Source organism: Accipiter gentilis, chromosome 7 (assembly GCF_929443795.1).
Source record: "Accipiter gentilis chromosome 7, bAccGen1.1, whole genome shotgun sequence".
Taxonomy (NCBI): Eukaryota; Metazoa; Chordata; class Aves; order Accipitriformes; family Accipitridae; genus Astur; species Astur gentilis.
The window spans coordinates 2,327,332-2,342,844 of NC_064886.1; the positions used below are offsets into that span (position 1 = coordinate 2,327,332).

General features: G+C 47.7%; 1 protein-coding gene across 2 annotated transcripts; it reads left to right on the top strand.

Moving 5' to 3' along the window:
- The first annotated feature begins 514 nt into the window (after positions 1-514).
- Positions 515-13,377, top strand: HRK (harakiri, BCL2 interacting protein). Of its 2 annotated transcripts, none has more exons than XM_049806820.1 (2): positions 515-835; positions 9,358-13,377. In XM_049806820.1, exon 1 carries the CDS (start codon positions 524-526, stop codon positions 785-787), a length of 264 nt encoding a protein of 87 aa, XP_049662777.1. In that variant the 5' UTR covers positions 515-523; the 3' UTR covers positions 788-835; positions 9,358-13,377. The 2 variants fall into 2 exon arrangements, with proteins under 2 accessions (XP_049662777.1, XP_049662776.1); XM_049806819.1 differs by having other exon boundaries at positions 9,410-13,377.
- Positions 13,378-15,513: the final 2,136 nt, after the last annotated feature.

Genomic DNA, 15,513 nt, shown 5'->3' on the forward strand with positions numbered 1-15,513 from the left:
CCCTCCATCCCCACACTACCCCCTCCATCCCCACGCTGTCCCCTCCATCCCCACACTACCCCCTCCATCCCCACGCTGTCCCCTCCATCCCCACACTATCCCCTTCCATCCCCACGCTGTCCCTTCTATCCCCACACCGTCCCTCCATCCCCACGCTGCCATTTCCATCCCCACGCTGTCCCCTCCATCCCCACGCCGTCCCTCCATCCCCACGCTGCCCCCCCATCCCCGCACCACCCCAGGACAACAAAGTGACCCCCCCCACCATTCCCCCATCCCCACGCTCCCCCGCCCCCCCCCCTCCCCATCCCCGCACCGCCTCCCCGCTCCCCGCGGCCGAGCGCCGCCCCGCGGGGGATGATGTAACCCCCCCCCGTCCCCCGCCCGCCGCCGCCGCCGCCGCCGCCGCTGCTGCCGCCGCCCCGGCCCCGGCCCTCCCGGCCCTCCCTCCCCTCCCCTCCCTCCCTCCCTCCCTCCCTCACGCACACGCCGCGGCACTCGGCGGCGAGCGGCGGGCGCAGCCATGTGCCCCTGCGCGCTGCACGGCGGCCCCCCCGCTCCCTGCCCCTGCAGCCCCGGCCGCGCCGCCCGGCCCTCGGCCGCCGCCCGCCTGGTCGCCGCCCGCCTGCGCCGCCTGGGCGATGAGCTGGAGCAGCGGGCGGCGCGGCGAAAGGCGCGGGGCCGCGGCCCCTCGGCCGGCCGCCGCCTGGCCGCCGTGGTGTGCCTGCTGTGCGCCCTCACGCCCGCGGCAGCGCTGGCCTGGCTGATCCGCAGGAGGAGCCTCTAGGCGAGAGGGGCGCTGGCCGGAGCGGGGAGCAGGCGGGACGCGCAACAGGTCGGCACCGCGCCCCGGGGGGGACGGGGGGGGGGGGGGGACGGACGGACGGACGACGACGACGGGACACGGAGGGGGCTGGGCGGCCGCCGGGGCTCGGCACGGGTGGGTCCGGGACGGGACGGGATGGGGCAGGGGTGGGTGCTGCCGCACGGTGCCGCCGCGGCGGGATCCGACCCCGGGGAGGGGGGGGGGGGGGTGTCCGGCTGGGTCCGGGGCAGGCTCCGGCGGCGGGGGCTCGGGCCGGAGCAGCGCGCTGTCCGCGGTACTCGCCGGGCTGCGGCGGCTGATGGCGGCTGCGGCGGCGCACGGAGCCCCGGGCTGCCCGGTACCGGCGCTGCCAGATCGCACCGACCTGTCCTCTCCCCCCTCTCCCTCTCTTTCTCCCTTTCCCTCTCCCTCTCGTCTCCACCTTCCCCTTTCCCAGGACTCCCCAAACACCCCCTTTGCCCCTTCCCCAAACTTTTATGGCTTCCAGCCCTGTGCCTCCCCTCGTCCCGGGTCATCCGTGCTCTCCTGGGGCAATTTCAGCTCCGTGCCCGCACCGGGTGAGCCCGTGGCCCCGGTGGGCCGGCAGCGGCAGGGCAGCTCAGGGGGATCGGAGCAGATCCCACGTCACCCCGACTGCCAGCCCTGGGAGATGGGGGATGCTTGCCCCGCACACCCATGCCGGCCAAGCCTCCAGCCTTCTCGTGAGTGGAGGAACTTCCCCTGTGCCCTGCCATCCCCCGGTGGGCTTTAGACCCACGGGTGCTGCAGGGCACCCATCGCTAAGGTCCCTGCGTGGTGGGATGTCCCCCCACTGGACCATCCAGCGGGGCAGCCTGGGACTTTGGCCAGCTGTGCCTGGCTCTGTGTTTTGGATAATAGCTTGCCCAGTGCCAGAGGCTTTCTCCAGGGGGGGTCCCAAGCCAGCAGCCAGGGAAAAGCATCCAAGCACAGTTACTGCTGGTTCCTAGAGCCCCCACAGCGCTCCAGAGCCACCGAGTAAACCAGCAGCAGGGCAATGGGATGCACCTGGTCCTGTAACCCTCCTTGTCGTCCTGGTGACACCTCCTGGGCTGGTTGGGGGTACCTCTGCACCCTCAGCCCTGGGAGCACGCAGGGATACTGAGCGTATGTGGGGTCACCTCGGGGATTTTGGGTGCTCTGAAGTGCTCTTTGGGACATGGATTTCTCCCCACAGACGTGAGGAGCAAGGGCTCCTATTTGGGGTTCTTTAAATTGTATCTATGAATGTCCCCCCATGTCTATCCATGTTCAGGGCTAAGTGCATGTCTAACTTTCAGCATGTGCTCATCTCCCACCAGCTCAGATAGGGTTTAGACAAGAGCTTAAAATCAGTCGAAAAATGCCACCAGTATTGGGCTGACCTTGTAGAATTTCAGCCTGACTGGGCTGTTTGCAACTCTTGGGCCAGACCTTGGCTGTCAGGAATGAGGTCTTACGTTGCAAAATGTCTTGCATGCTTTCTAGGTGCATGAAATGCCATTAAATACATATGTATAGTGTGGAGAAAAAGTATGGTTATCGAGAGAGTTTAAAAACAAGGTTTTCCAGCAGGCATGTGTGTTTACACTGCGTGTGTGTGTGTGCGTGCACTGCTGTATGGGGGGGGCATTGTTGTCATCTGTCTGTCTGAGCCACAACTGCTGTGTCTGTGGGGAGGTTCAGCTGGTTACCTTTGGAAAGCTTTCTTTGAAAACAAAACAAGAACAAAACTGGGTTTTTTTTCGGTGAATCAAAGCCTTAATTTCTATAAAACCGTCAGCTCAGAGGTATGAGTTTCCAGGATGGTGTCTGCAGAGCTGTGCCCAGCAAAGCCCTCGGAGAGGTAGTGTCAGTGGTGCGGGGCAGCGGTTAGAGACCTGGGATTGTGGTCAGGAGCAGAGCTTAGAGATCTTCTTTCCCTTCCTGTCACTTTGTGGCAAGTTTGATTCTAGTGTTTGGAAGCAAACCCACCCCTCTGACTTTCTTGCCTCTCTGAGCTCAAAAAAAGTCGAAATCCAAGGGGGAACAGCAGTGATCTCCCTCATCTAGTGTCCCAAGTGTCCTTTTCTTTCTAACAAGCCAGGGAATTTCCTCCCTGCCCAGTCTGGGACTTCATCCCGTGTAGAGAAGGTGGCAGGTGAGAAGGGCTGGGAGAGAGAGCCGGTTCACTGGCCCCGAGGATCCGTGCTCACACTCAGCCCAGACTTCCTGGCAATCCCACGAGGCCAAAGCTGTTTGGATTTTTAGTTTTTGTGAAGGTTTGTGTAGCTTTGGTTAGGCAGATATTATTTTTTTTCCCCGGTCTCTTCTGCTGTTGACTCTGTGGAGCCCTCACCTTCATCTGGCTTTATGCACTTCAGGCCCAACAATAACCAGTTGCTTATAAATTGCTTTGATAAAGACACTATAGAAAAGCAAAGCATTATCCTCAACACAACCGAGGCGAGCTCCTTCAGCATGCACAGTCCTTCCTCACAGCTTCAAAGGCTGCCGCAGACAGGACGTGCTGAGCTGCCTCCAAATGCTCTGGGGCTTCATGGACACAAATACAAATGTAAGTCTCTGAAAAGAAGATCCTTGTGTGTGATGTGAAGCAGTTTCAGGGATAAAGAGGCCAGATGTGGGAGAATAACAAGCTAGTAACAGTCTCCTGGTTGTCCCTACGCGCAGCGAACTGACCTGTGTGGCTCCTGGCAAGCTTCTAAGGCACAAGTGACCAAGCTGCAGATGAAAATACAATGCAACCCCCAAATATGACATATGTCACCTACACCTCAGTTTCTGGGTTATTTTTGCCATTAAACATCTTTTCTGTTCATCCTGAATAGTAATTTGCTCACACCAGTAGAGCTATCTGATTATCTGCAGTGTCTCACAGCTCAAGTGATGGTGCAGTGAGCTGAGTTAGACTTAAAGATGTGGTAAGACAGCATTGTTTTATTAACTCAGCTGAGTATTTCTGAACAAAATATGTATTTTTCTGCCATCCTCAGAGACGCTCTGCAGTGATAATAACACTGTTCTGCAACAAGATGGGAAGTCCAGGCTCCGAGCACTTGTGATCTTGGGATTTCATGGAACGGCTCATAAGAGGAGAGTAACTTGTACACTTAATAAATGTGCTGCAAAGTCAGCATTTGTCTTGTGAACTGGTGGTTGCAGAAGGAATAGAGAAGTTAGAGGAAAAGGCCAGTTTCAGCTTGGCTTACTACTTGAGTTCCCCTCCTGCTTTTTCAAGTGGTAATAGCATTTTGCATTGGCTGCCAGGAGAGTACGTACTGTTTCTGAGGAAGAAGGTTGGTAGGTGTTCCCTCCGGTCCTTGTGGCTTTACACAAGAGTGCAGCTCAGGGAATAATTCTGTGTACCAGGGAACTTCTGCTCTCCCAGCCCCTAGGTGATGCCAGTGAAAGCAGGGTTAGGGCTGCTGCATGTGACCAACTTGTATCTGTGGACCATGCCTGAGATTTGGGGATGAATGCTTTGCACATGGCAGTTTTATAATCTATAATCTGACATCACCTTGAAATATCCAGCCAGGGCATGAAGTATAGTTGTCATGTGCCAGTTTGGCATACAATGTCACTTGTATTTCGCTCTATTAGTTCAGAAGTGGCAGTGTATTAAAATCAAACCCTACTTGTCCCTGCCAGCTTCACCAGCCTGGTTCTGTGCCCACTGTGTTGCCAGTAATTCCCCCCACTGTTTGCTGCGAGGTTCATGCAGAGCCACTCTGTCCAAAGTCTCAGTGCAGTTAATTATCTGTATTAAAATTGGGTTGATAAGATTTCTGGAGATGTCACACTGAGCTGTGCAGGAGTGCAAAGAAAATTAAGGACCAGAGGCAGTACAGCTAGCACAGGACTAAGCCGACTGGCTCAGCAGTGAGCTGCGGTTTTGCGCAAGGACAAACATTCAGCGTGTTGCACCCTGTATGCATCCCTGACACAAAGAGGCAAGCGCTGTTGTTTATCCTCCTGGATAACTAAGGAAGAAGGAGCCCGCCCTTCCTAGTGGCAAGCATCCTACTCAAAAATGCCAAAGGTCCCTGCCACCCTTGCCTCAACTTCACAGTTAAATTGCACCAGGAAAACCTTCAACATTAACTTTAATGATAAACTGCAGCAGAGTTTTCAAAAATAAACAGCAGTCCAGAAATGCCTCTTTCCGCAGGTGGGCTATGGCCAAGCAGGCTGCTTCTTTGCGGAAAGATTGGAGCCCCAACATATTTCTTTACTCTGTCTGGGTTTCTAGAATCATAGGATGGTTTGGGTTGGAAGGGACCTTAAAGATCATCTAGTTCCAACCCCCCTGCCATGGGCAGGGCCACCTTCCACCAGACCAGGTTGCTCAAAGCCCCGTCCAACCTGGCCTTGAACACTGCCAGGGATGGGGCAGCCACAACCTCTCTGGGCAACCTGCTCCAGTGCCTCACCACCCTCACAGGGAAGAACTTCCTTACATCTAATCTAAATCTACCCTCTTTCAGTTTAAAGCCATCACCCCTTGTCCTGTCACTACACGCCCTTGTAAAAAGTCCCTCCACGTCTTTCCTGTAGGTCCCCTTTAGGTGCTGGAAGGCTGCTATAGGGTCTCCCTGGAGCCTTCTCTTCTCCAGGCTGAACAACCCCAACTCTCTCAGCCTGTCCTCATAGGAGAGGTGCTCCAGCCCCCTGATCATCTTTGTGGCCCTCCCCTGGACCTGCTCCAACAGGTCCATGTCCTTCTTATGTTGGGGGCCCCAAAGCTGAACGCAAGACTCCAGGTTCCTTGATCTTCCTGTGCTAAGATCTCCCGGATACACCATTCTTCCAAGTTCTTCCCTAGTAGTTAAACTCTTCTTTTGGCTTACCTCTTGAACCCCCTCCTAATTGTTTTTTGGTCTTCCAAGTTACCCTTCTGCCTCCCACAGAGATGCTAATGAAGTGTGAGTGTACATGGATGCAGGCTGCTTGGGAATTTGACAGGGCTCTTGCCCAGCCCTTGTTTTCTCATTAACCTGCTGCTGCGTGAGGAAGGAAGTGAGAGTGCCTCGTTTTGTCCCTGCCTCATGCTCTCCCTTAGCAATCCAAGGCCTTGAATATTTTTTTTTTCTATAAATATATCAATAACTGTTATTTTGTTTGTTAGGAGTGGAATGTATGCCAGCTGAATTGCCTGTGTCATTTGAGTCAAGAAGTTACATGCTGACACGTTAGCTGTGAGCAGAACTCCTTTTGCCAACTGCTTTAGGGGACATGAGCTCAGATTCTCCTATGGCTTTATGCAGGTGCTACCCAAGCATGGCTTTGTGTCCTGTCTCTGAATAAAGATTAGTCAAAGAAACGCTGCGATGAGACTAGGGACCCCCTGCCTGAGTCATTTCATGCCCATCCTACTCAGCATCCCAGAGGAGAGCAGCTTTCGTTTGTTTGGGGTTTTTTTTTAAACGCCAGCTTAGCAAGCCGTGTGATAAAACTGTAGGATTTAAGGCTGGAGAGTTCAAAGTAATTGAGAAGTTGAGATGCCCATATCTATTAAAAGCAATGGGATGTGTCAAGGCTGGCTGAGATGGTTTTGCAAATATCGGCCAACACGATTTGCCATCTCACAACCTCATTGCTTAATAGGTGCAATGAATAAGAGCAACTTTCTGAGCAAAATCTGCATCTCCCTAAATGACCAGGAAGAGAGGGATACGTCACCAAAAGGAATGTTGGTTCCCGTGAAAAATTCCAAAGCAAGTGATTTTTTTCTTTATCGCTTCAATCCATGGTTTCAATAGACTCTGCATTTTTCATTTAGGAACCCAGCTATAATTCCTTTTTTTTTAATAAGTAAATGAAAAATTTTGATAGTAGTGGACAATCCCCTCCCTCAAGTTTCTACATTATATGAGTGACACATAAAATAAACAATTTTTCAGCAGCTCTGCAGAGGGGATATGCTGGCACTCTTTCCAACTTACTATCCACCCCAGTATTACAAATGGGATGTAGTTTGACTTTCCTCAGCCTTTTTCAGACCCGAAGTACTAAATTTTGATCTATTTGCTGAGTGCCTATTGTGGGAAATTTGGAGTAACTCCATTGAAGTCAATTGGGTTGCCCTGGATTTACAGTGCTGTAAATGAGATCAGAATTTGGCTCAAAGTATATTCCATTAATGAGTCAGATACTGGCAATGCAGCCAATATGCACCCAGAAATGGCTTTAACACAGCCTAGGATATTCAAAATTGTTTTATTGAAAGATGGGCTGAAGGCCAGGATTCTGGGGTTCTCTTTTATTCTTTCCATGAAATTCACCTCTATGCAGAAGGCCCGCACGAGGCTGATGCAAAACTTAAGAGCCATTTAAGCTCTTAGAATAGGGCTTGTGAGGTGCATAAACATTGTGCTGAGCTCTTTGCCTGCCCCAGAGCAGATTTATCACTCAAGAGTTCAAGACATTCTAGGATTTATCAACTTTTACAGGTTTTTAAAGATTTTCTATACGTTAAGTGACAGAGAGAGACAGTTTGTAAAATATAATGACACCGAGGATGATCTGTTGCAGGCCATAGATGGCACAGTAGGACAAGGGTTCACAGCTGGCATTTGGAAGAAGTGCTACTACAGGAGAAATAATAAATAAAGATTAAATGTTTGTGCTTTGGAGGAAATCCTTTAATCAACTCCTGAAGTCTTTATTCCAGTGTAACTTGAGTAAATACCTCACCTCTTGGAGTGTAAGCAACTGCATCGCAGGCTCTTCCTCCGTATCGCCGGCCCCGTTTCTCAGTACCCTACACGCAGCTCAGGTTGTGCCCCGCTTTCCCACCCCAGCAGTGCCAGTGTGGTTCATTACAAAGACCTCTCTATAAAGACATCTTGTGTGAGAAACGCAGATGCCCACGATCTCCTCCTCGTGACGTTTCCCAGGTCTGCAGCAAGCCGTGGTGCTGTCTGTCCATCTGTGCTCAGCATTGGCCTAGACCTGAGCGTGCAGTCGTGCAAGCGCAGGCCGAGGTCCCCGGAGGTCTGGGTGGGAACGTGGGGCAGCAGAAGGAAGGGCTGTCTCCTGTGCGTGCTGGCCAGCAGGCCGAACCTCTGGGCTACTTATTGACGGTCTGTGCTCTGTCGGCTGTTTTTGTGTAGCCGGTATTATCGTGTTCATGCTTTCTCAAGTAGCGAACACCTTTCCTATTTACCTTCTGCCAAAAAAGCTAAGTAGCTCTGCAGAAAACCTTTTAAAGTACCTCCAGTACTTCCAGAGAGCGGGTGCGTATGTGAAAGTCTGTGTGCGTGCAGATACAGAAGCCACAGAAACTGTGTGGCTAGCTGGTAGCCTTGATCACAGCAAGACAAATGAAAATGTGCTTCAAGTCTAGATGATTCATTCTGGCTTTAGTCCTGCAAGCTATTTTCACTGTTGCTTCAGATTCCTCAAAACTAGAAAGCAAGACTGTAAACTGAGGGAGGAGAGGTTGTAATTGCCACATCCCGTGCGCAGCAGCAGCTTGAGCAGCTGACAGTAACTGGGATAAAGCAGATACAGTTAAATCTTTTGAGGCTGAACCAGAGACATTCTAGGTTACTCAGAGTCCGTCGCAGCACCAGGATTTGCCCTCTTTCCTCACAGTGGAGGTTTCACTTCATCTCAGAGGCAGCACCACTGAATCGTGATAACCTTCACGCTGGCATAAACAGGGGCAAGGGAAGTGATTCTGGGTTTACATCGGAGTAACGCTGATCAGAATCTGCCCCAAAGCTGTTTGCCAGCCCTAATTACACTCTGACTTCATAGCTGATGCAGTTGCACAGTCAGCTACTCCCCCCTCCTTTCTCCCACCCGGGTGAAATCACCTCATCCAGAAGGCCAGCAGAGATTTCTCCACTGAGGTTTTTACAAGATCGCTCATTGTCACAGTCCCTGCAAACTAGACAACATAGTCTGAAAGATGGGATCTACCCCAGCAAATGCTGGTATCAATAAACCTAGGTATAAATGCGGGAAATGGGAATTTCATAGTAGATGCCCCTTGGGCACCTCTCCTGCTAATTTGCACTTAGATAGGTGCCTTTCTCTGAGCACTTTATTAATTAAGGCTTGCAGCCCACCTATGAGGCAAATAAGTTATTACTGCCCTCATTTTACAGCAGCAACTGAAAGAAGTGGTTTGCCCAAGGCCACAAATCTAATCAGTGGCAGAACCAGGAATGAGTGAGTTCTTCCAGTCTCCTGTGATACTCAATGCACCCCATTGCCTACCTGTAGCAAAATTAATGGCTTCCCTAAAAGTTAACATTTTTGTTAACGTGATGTAAATGAAGATGGAGCACCCAAAAGAATGAGCCTTGCAAAATGAGAGCTCACCAGAAATCCTGCAGTAGCACAGGGATAAAGGCGTAATCTCTTGTGTTGAACCACAAAACCATCCTCCCCATAAATTATATACCTCTTCTTGTCAGTAAATTTAGCAGGAGGGTTTGAGCATAAATTTAGAAGAAGCTTTTATTGTAACCAATGCATCAATATAATTAAAACCAAACACAATTCTTTTGCTTTCTTAGGCTGGAGAAAACCCTGTGCCCTTGGAGAAAATTGTTTCCCCTTTTCCTACAGGGAATCCAGAGCCTGAGCAGCAGCTGTGAAGAGTGGAGATAAAGAAGTGGAAGATGTTGGAAGTGCTTTGGGCAACGTGAAGAAGGATTTGCACAGAAGGAGCTGTTCAAGGGCCCAGCAGCAAAACAGAGACACATACATGCTTATATATAGAAGAATGTAAACCCTCCTGTATGCATACGTTAAAACGTGCATGCCTTGTTGAGAACGTAAGCAACATTCCTTGTAGATGATGGTGGTCTGAGCATTCATGCTCCTGCAGTCTGAGTCAAAAGATTAGTGATGTCCTTGCTGTAATGCTAGCATTTTCTCCACTGCACCTTGTTTATGGCAACATAAACGTTCCTTTCAATGCAGCAGGAAGAAAAATAATCTATACATCCAGAGCTAAGTAATACCTTGAGAGACGGAACTTGCTGCAAAAAGGGCATGTCCTAGCCGTGGCGGTGGGGTAACAGGTGCTTAGCAGCTCGGACAACAGACAGTTTGTGTGTGTATATATTAAGCGCTATAGCACCAGGTGAGATAAGCTTTTCTTATGACTTTAGTTTCTCTGGTGCTACATTTAATATTTGTCTGGGGCTAAACTGCCTCTCTGTGGTGCTACAGTTTCCGCAAGAGGATGTTATGAAACATGGGACAAGGAGAAATCTATTTTGGTTATTAATATTTATACACAAGATAGCAAAAAATAATACGTGTTGAGAAGGTGCTATTTTTTTCTTTCTTTCAATCTCTGCATAAATTAAGACAAAACAAATAATCTAGCCCAGAACTTTATAAGACTAATTTTCTTTGGGGCAGTTCTTTTTCTTTTGACAGTTCGGAGCTTGGGAAGCAGCATTCACTGAGGTGGCAAAGACACACCGGCTCTTTTCACTGCAGTGTACATGTCAAAGTCTGCTAGTGCAGAATCTCCTACAGCTCCGGAGATGGGTATTCTCCTGGATGGTGATTTAAGCAGTCTCAAATCCTGTGAACCAGGGAAGAGAACTATATCTAGACTAATCAGTAGACTGGGGGATAACAGGAGAACTTGTCCTTAGAAATCAAAGGGCTTTTTTCAGTCTAGTACTGAGCACTTTTTTTCTTGCAGCCAAAACTACCTGTCAGATTTAGGATACCTTCCAGATCCTATTTACAGTAATTATGCACATTTTTTTAGAAACATTTTTCCCAGCTTCAGATATTTGCACCAGAAAATTGACCCTCTCATGGCAGGGGGGAGTTTTCAAAGGCATAAAGGAATGTGAAGAACCCAATTTCCAAAGGAAGTTTGGCTCTTTGTCTTTTAAACATAATTCCTAACCCTCACCCAGTCAAGGAGCAAGCCGAGTGGCCTCTATGTCCCAGTCAAACCTTGCATTTTTCACTACTGCGGGAGAAATGTTTCTAAGCAATCTAAAAGCTAAATTCTCCCTTTGTCAAATATTCACTGATGTGTTTTGGGCCCCTGCACACATATTCTTGGGTATTATTGATCCAAGTCAATTCACAAACAGCAGAAAGGGCTATGCTGAAAGAGCAAATTGTTCCTAATGAATAACCTTGCCCTACGTTATATTATGTGCAGTGTTGGGAGGCATCATGTAGCTAAGTGTAGTTTGTCTATTGATAGAGTTTGGATGGTGTCAGAACCACAGGGACCGATAAAACATTTTCCTGCCATTTTTGGCCTGACGCTCAGTAATACTCGGCATCCTGTACTCCTTCCCGGCTCAGGCTCCTACTGAAATAAGTAAGAATTCCTCTCGCAAAAGGAGGAGTCTCAGCTGATTTCAGCAGTGATGCAAGTGCTGGATTAGTGACTGCTGGATTGGGCATAGTCTTCAAAACACAACTTTCTGCAAGCCACTCAAATGAGAAAGTGAAATCGTATGTATGGTATTGCGCCAGTCAAATCTGAACAGAAAATAATTGATCAGGAAGACTGGATGTGTCACTTTGCTATACAGGACACGCAGCCCGTGTGGAGGTCTCCCCTCCGCAATCTTCCCTCACCCTCTGTGTGTGTACCCCACGTACACAGAGGCAGCCTTGTGACAACCAGTCTGGCATAGGATCTGGCTTACATTTCTCAGTGCAAGAGAGAGGGCTCTCCCACATATTCCTCACCTTTAACAATTATTAGCTCCTGAGTTTTGAATTCTTAATAAACTTCTCACCCCGAATATGCATTATTCCATTTTCCCTTCCATCTTCTGTGCATACAGTTTGCGCTGCCGTTGGTTCTCCTGCCAGACTGGCTATTTGGGCCTGCAGCCTTGAGTTGTCTTGTAGCATTCTTCCCAAAGAGGCAATTCCCCTGAAACATTACAGCACAGCAAAGGAAAAGGAAAGCAAGTTCTGTCCTTACCATAGCGGTGATCAACCTCAGTAGCAAAGCGATTGGCTAATCTCCCTCAGTCCTACCCCACTGTGGACAGGGTCTCTGTAAAAAAACCCTAAACCCTAGAATTCCCAGGGGAGCAGTCTCCTCCTGGGTGGTTCCCAACATTAGCAAAAATGTTAGAAGACACATGCTGCCTGTTTTCTCATGAAACAACAACCAAATCTATGGTGCTTCCCAAGTGTAAACAAGAGCAGGTCCAGTACCCCGAATCCTGCTTCAATCCTGATTTGCTTCCCTTTGGTAGTTCTAAATTGGATGTTTAGTGTGAACCGAGGGTTAAGTTTTGGAGACTTTGATCTATTAGTTGCTGGGTCAAGCAAGCTTTACTAGAGAAACAGCTTACCAGCACATTATAGCCAGCATTCACTGTACATAAATTGAATTACTTACTAGAGGGTATGTATTTGTCAAAGCCTTACATTTTCTGGTATAATTGCTATTCTTGAATGCCTCCGTTTTTTGACAAGGGGTGTTTTTATCCTTTTTAAAATATCTGATTTAACCCTGGTTGATGTTTGTATTGGAAAAGAAAGCATGCTGTATACTCCCCTAGTGCTGTTCTTACTGTATTGCAACAGCTGTGTGAGATGGTGGGGGGTTTCTGTACCGTACTAATGGGTAGGAAACCAGCACAGTTCCTCTCTCTTGCTCCTCTATTTTTATTTTTTTTTTCCAGCAGCCAAGAAGTCATTGATTTTGATTAGCTTCGCAATTGCGCCTCTGTGAAGACCGGGGAGTGCTCTCTAAATGAAAAAAAAAAAAAGACCTCATCTTAGGTTTCAGCAGACGGTGCGTGTGCAAGCCAGAGGAGGAGGTTATGAGATCATAGTCTATATAGAACGCCGCATAATGTGGCTGTGAGGAAAGTCTTTATTAATTTTTAAAGCAGCACTCCACCAAGATAGCTCCCATCACATATTGGAACTTCATATTTCAAGTTAAAAAAGCAGTCTAGTGTCGACTACTAATCAGCTTCTCTCCCCTTGCCTGTTAAAATAAGTCCTTTGGCCACATTAATTCTAGGATGGCACCGCTGTCTGCTTGCAGACCGCTAGGTTACACCCAGGACAGAATTTATCCCATTAATTCCAGATTCCTTCCTCTTCTCTCTTAGAATTATTTTCAGTAGATAAAAAAATACGGAATGGGACCAGGCCTCCTGTCATACACTTTCATGTGCCCAGGAGAGGCATCACCCAATAAAAACATAGAGCAAATCACCAAAATCAATGAGTTGTCAGCAATGAGGAATGAGAAACCCATCATACTTCTGTTTTAGAGCATGTAGGCATGCAGAAATTACCCTAATTTCGCTAAGCCCATTACTAAAGCAATTTACTTAAATCAGAAACACTTGTTAAATCAGTTTAATCTGATTTGTGAATTTGCTTTGTTTCTATATCATGCTAAAATTATAAGGGTCTTAAATCTACTGCAAAAGCAGAAACAGTACCTTCTAATGAAATTGATTACAAACAGACTTGGTTAAACCGGTGCAGTTTCTATGTCCACATACACCTTGGAATCGGGCACTTTGCCCTGCTGTAGTCCTTTTAAGTTGAGCAGGCAGAAGAGAATCTCCTGGGGGGGAGGGGGGAGGGAGGGGGGGGGGCAATGGAGAATGGGGAAGCAAAATTGAAGGAGATCTTTCCCTTCTGAAAAGCTGCACTACCATGTACAAAATGGTTCATGATGAGCACAGGCTAGTACATCTACCTTAATATTTAATTTTGCTACAAATGGTTTTAAAATGTCTGTGGTCTTGACAGAAGTCTGAGATACGTAACAGACTACCTGTGGTTCCAAATTAAATCCTGGACCCACATTTTTTGTCCATGTCAAAATCTTCTGGCTATATTCTACCTCCACAACAGGTGAACAGTTATCTTCACTTTTCTTAGGGCAAATTTGCTTAGAGCAAATTAGATTTTGAATCCAAGCTTCAAAGCCTCATTCTTGTGTAACACTTTGCAAGGCAGTGCTTGCTGTATGCTGAGCTAAACTTCTTCATCTCAGTAAAGAAGGAGACACTCACTAACCATGTTAATTCAAAATCCAAAAGCTTAGGGAAGTCTGCGTAACATGGGTCTTGATCTGCCTTAGGAAAACACCAGTATATCAGCTAGTCTGAACGGAGGAGAGGAATCCTCGCATGCTGCTCCTGCCTTGGTCTTCTGATTCTGTCCTGGTCTGAATGGGCAAGCCCTTCTCGTGCCAAAGGCAATCTCTGCTCACAGTACAGGTGTATATCCCTGTCCCCAGCGTAAGACACCTCTGTGCTTCTTCTCTCTGCCTATCCTACTGGCTTGAATCACGCGCCATCTGCACAACAAGAATCTCCGTGAGCGTACGCCCTAAATGCACTCCCATGCTCAGGTCTTCCAAACAACAGTTCTGCCCTTAGCAGTTGTGAGAAAAAGCTGACTGTTCCAGTCAAAGCTGCAGAATTTCCATTCCCCATCTGCAACAGAAATTTACAACTACAAAATATAAACCAGGTGAATATCTTTTTCTGACAATACTTATTTGAATACAAGAGTGAATTTTCATGTAACTCCAATCAGACTTCTTCGGTGTTCACTCTGCATGAATACTTGAGTACTTGAATTTCAGAAGTTTTTTAATATTTACAGAAAGTGACTTTGGAGCTTGACAAATACTCACTGAAAGCATCTGGGTATTGAACTGCCATTATTAGTTACATCCATTATTAGTTACAGATGCCACCTAAGTAGAGAGCAAAACCAACTACAATGGGATTTAGTTTTCATGGGTATTCACGGCATAACCTTCCCAATCAATTTGAAGACCACAATTTATCAGAAGAAGAAATCTTCCCATTATCTTTAGTCCTTAGGACATTTGCAAATTTTCCAGTCTGCTCCCAGATGCACTGCTAACAGAATAAAACAGATGAAATGCAGTGAATACACAATTCCTTGCACATTACTGATTTAGTACCATTTGGATGTAAACTCTTGGAGAGTCACTGTGCAAGTTTCCACCCTCACCAAAGCAAGAGCAAAGCATATGCTCACTGCTGACAGGAGTTCATGAAAGCTCCTGTTTATGGTTGGATGTGGCTTCTCTTTTTTGTAAAAGGAATTTCATATGCTGAGACTCTTTGTACATATTTATAATGACTTTAATAAAAAAAAAAAGAAAAACAACTGTTCAATGGCGAAAAAAGGCTACAGTTTTTATTTCCTCTCTGAAATTAGAGACAATAATTTCCTTCCATAACCCTAACTGTTTTCCCATCTCAAGTTGTCACTAGAACTGAAGTTTCCCCTGTATGTTTTCTGGTCCAAATGTCATGTTCTAGGAGAGGGTAGAATCGTCCTGCCTCACAAAACCATCACCATAACTTACCTGAGGAGGGAGGGTTTGACAGACTGCTAACAGCACAGAGCTGTTTATTCCACAGCATCCAGGACAGAAGAACTGAAGGGTGTTGGTTTAATTTAACAGCTGTATATTAGTGGCCTGTAGTAAATTCTTTATCTTGCAGGAATTAAGAGGATCTTTTTTATGCTTCCAGTAGAATAAATATCCACAGCATAAAATTTCACTTTCTATTTAGCACTAATTAATTTTAACAGAGCAGTGGAGCACTGGCTGGCCCACCGAGTCTCAGGCACCCATGGCCTCTCAGGTACAGGCTCTTCCCATAATGAAGGCCTTGCATACGGATCGCGGTGCTGCATTTTGT

Excerpts from the sequence above, each read along its gene's own strand:
- HRK (XM_049806820.1), top strand. The coding sequence starts at position 524 with ATGTGCCCCTGCGCGCTGCACGGCGGCCCCCCCGCTCCCTGCCCCTGC.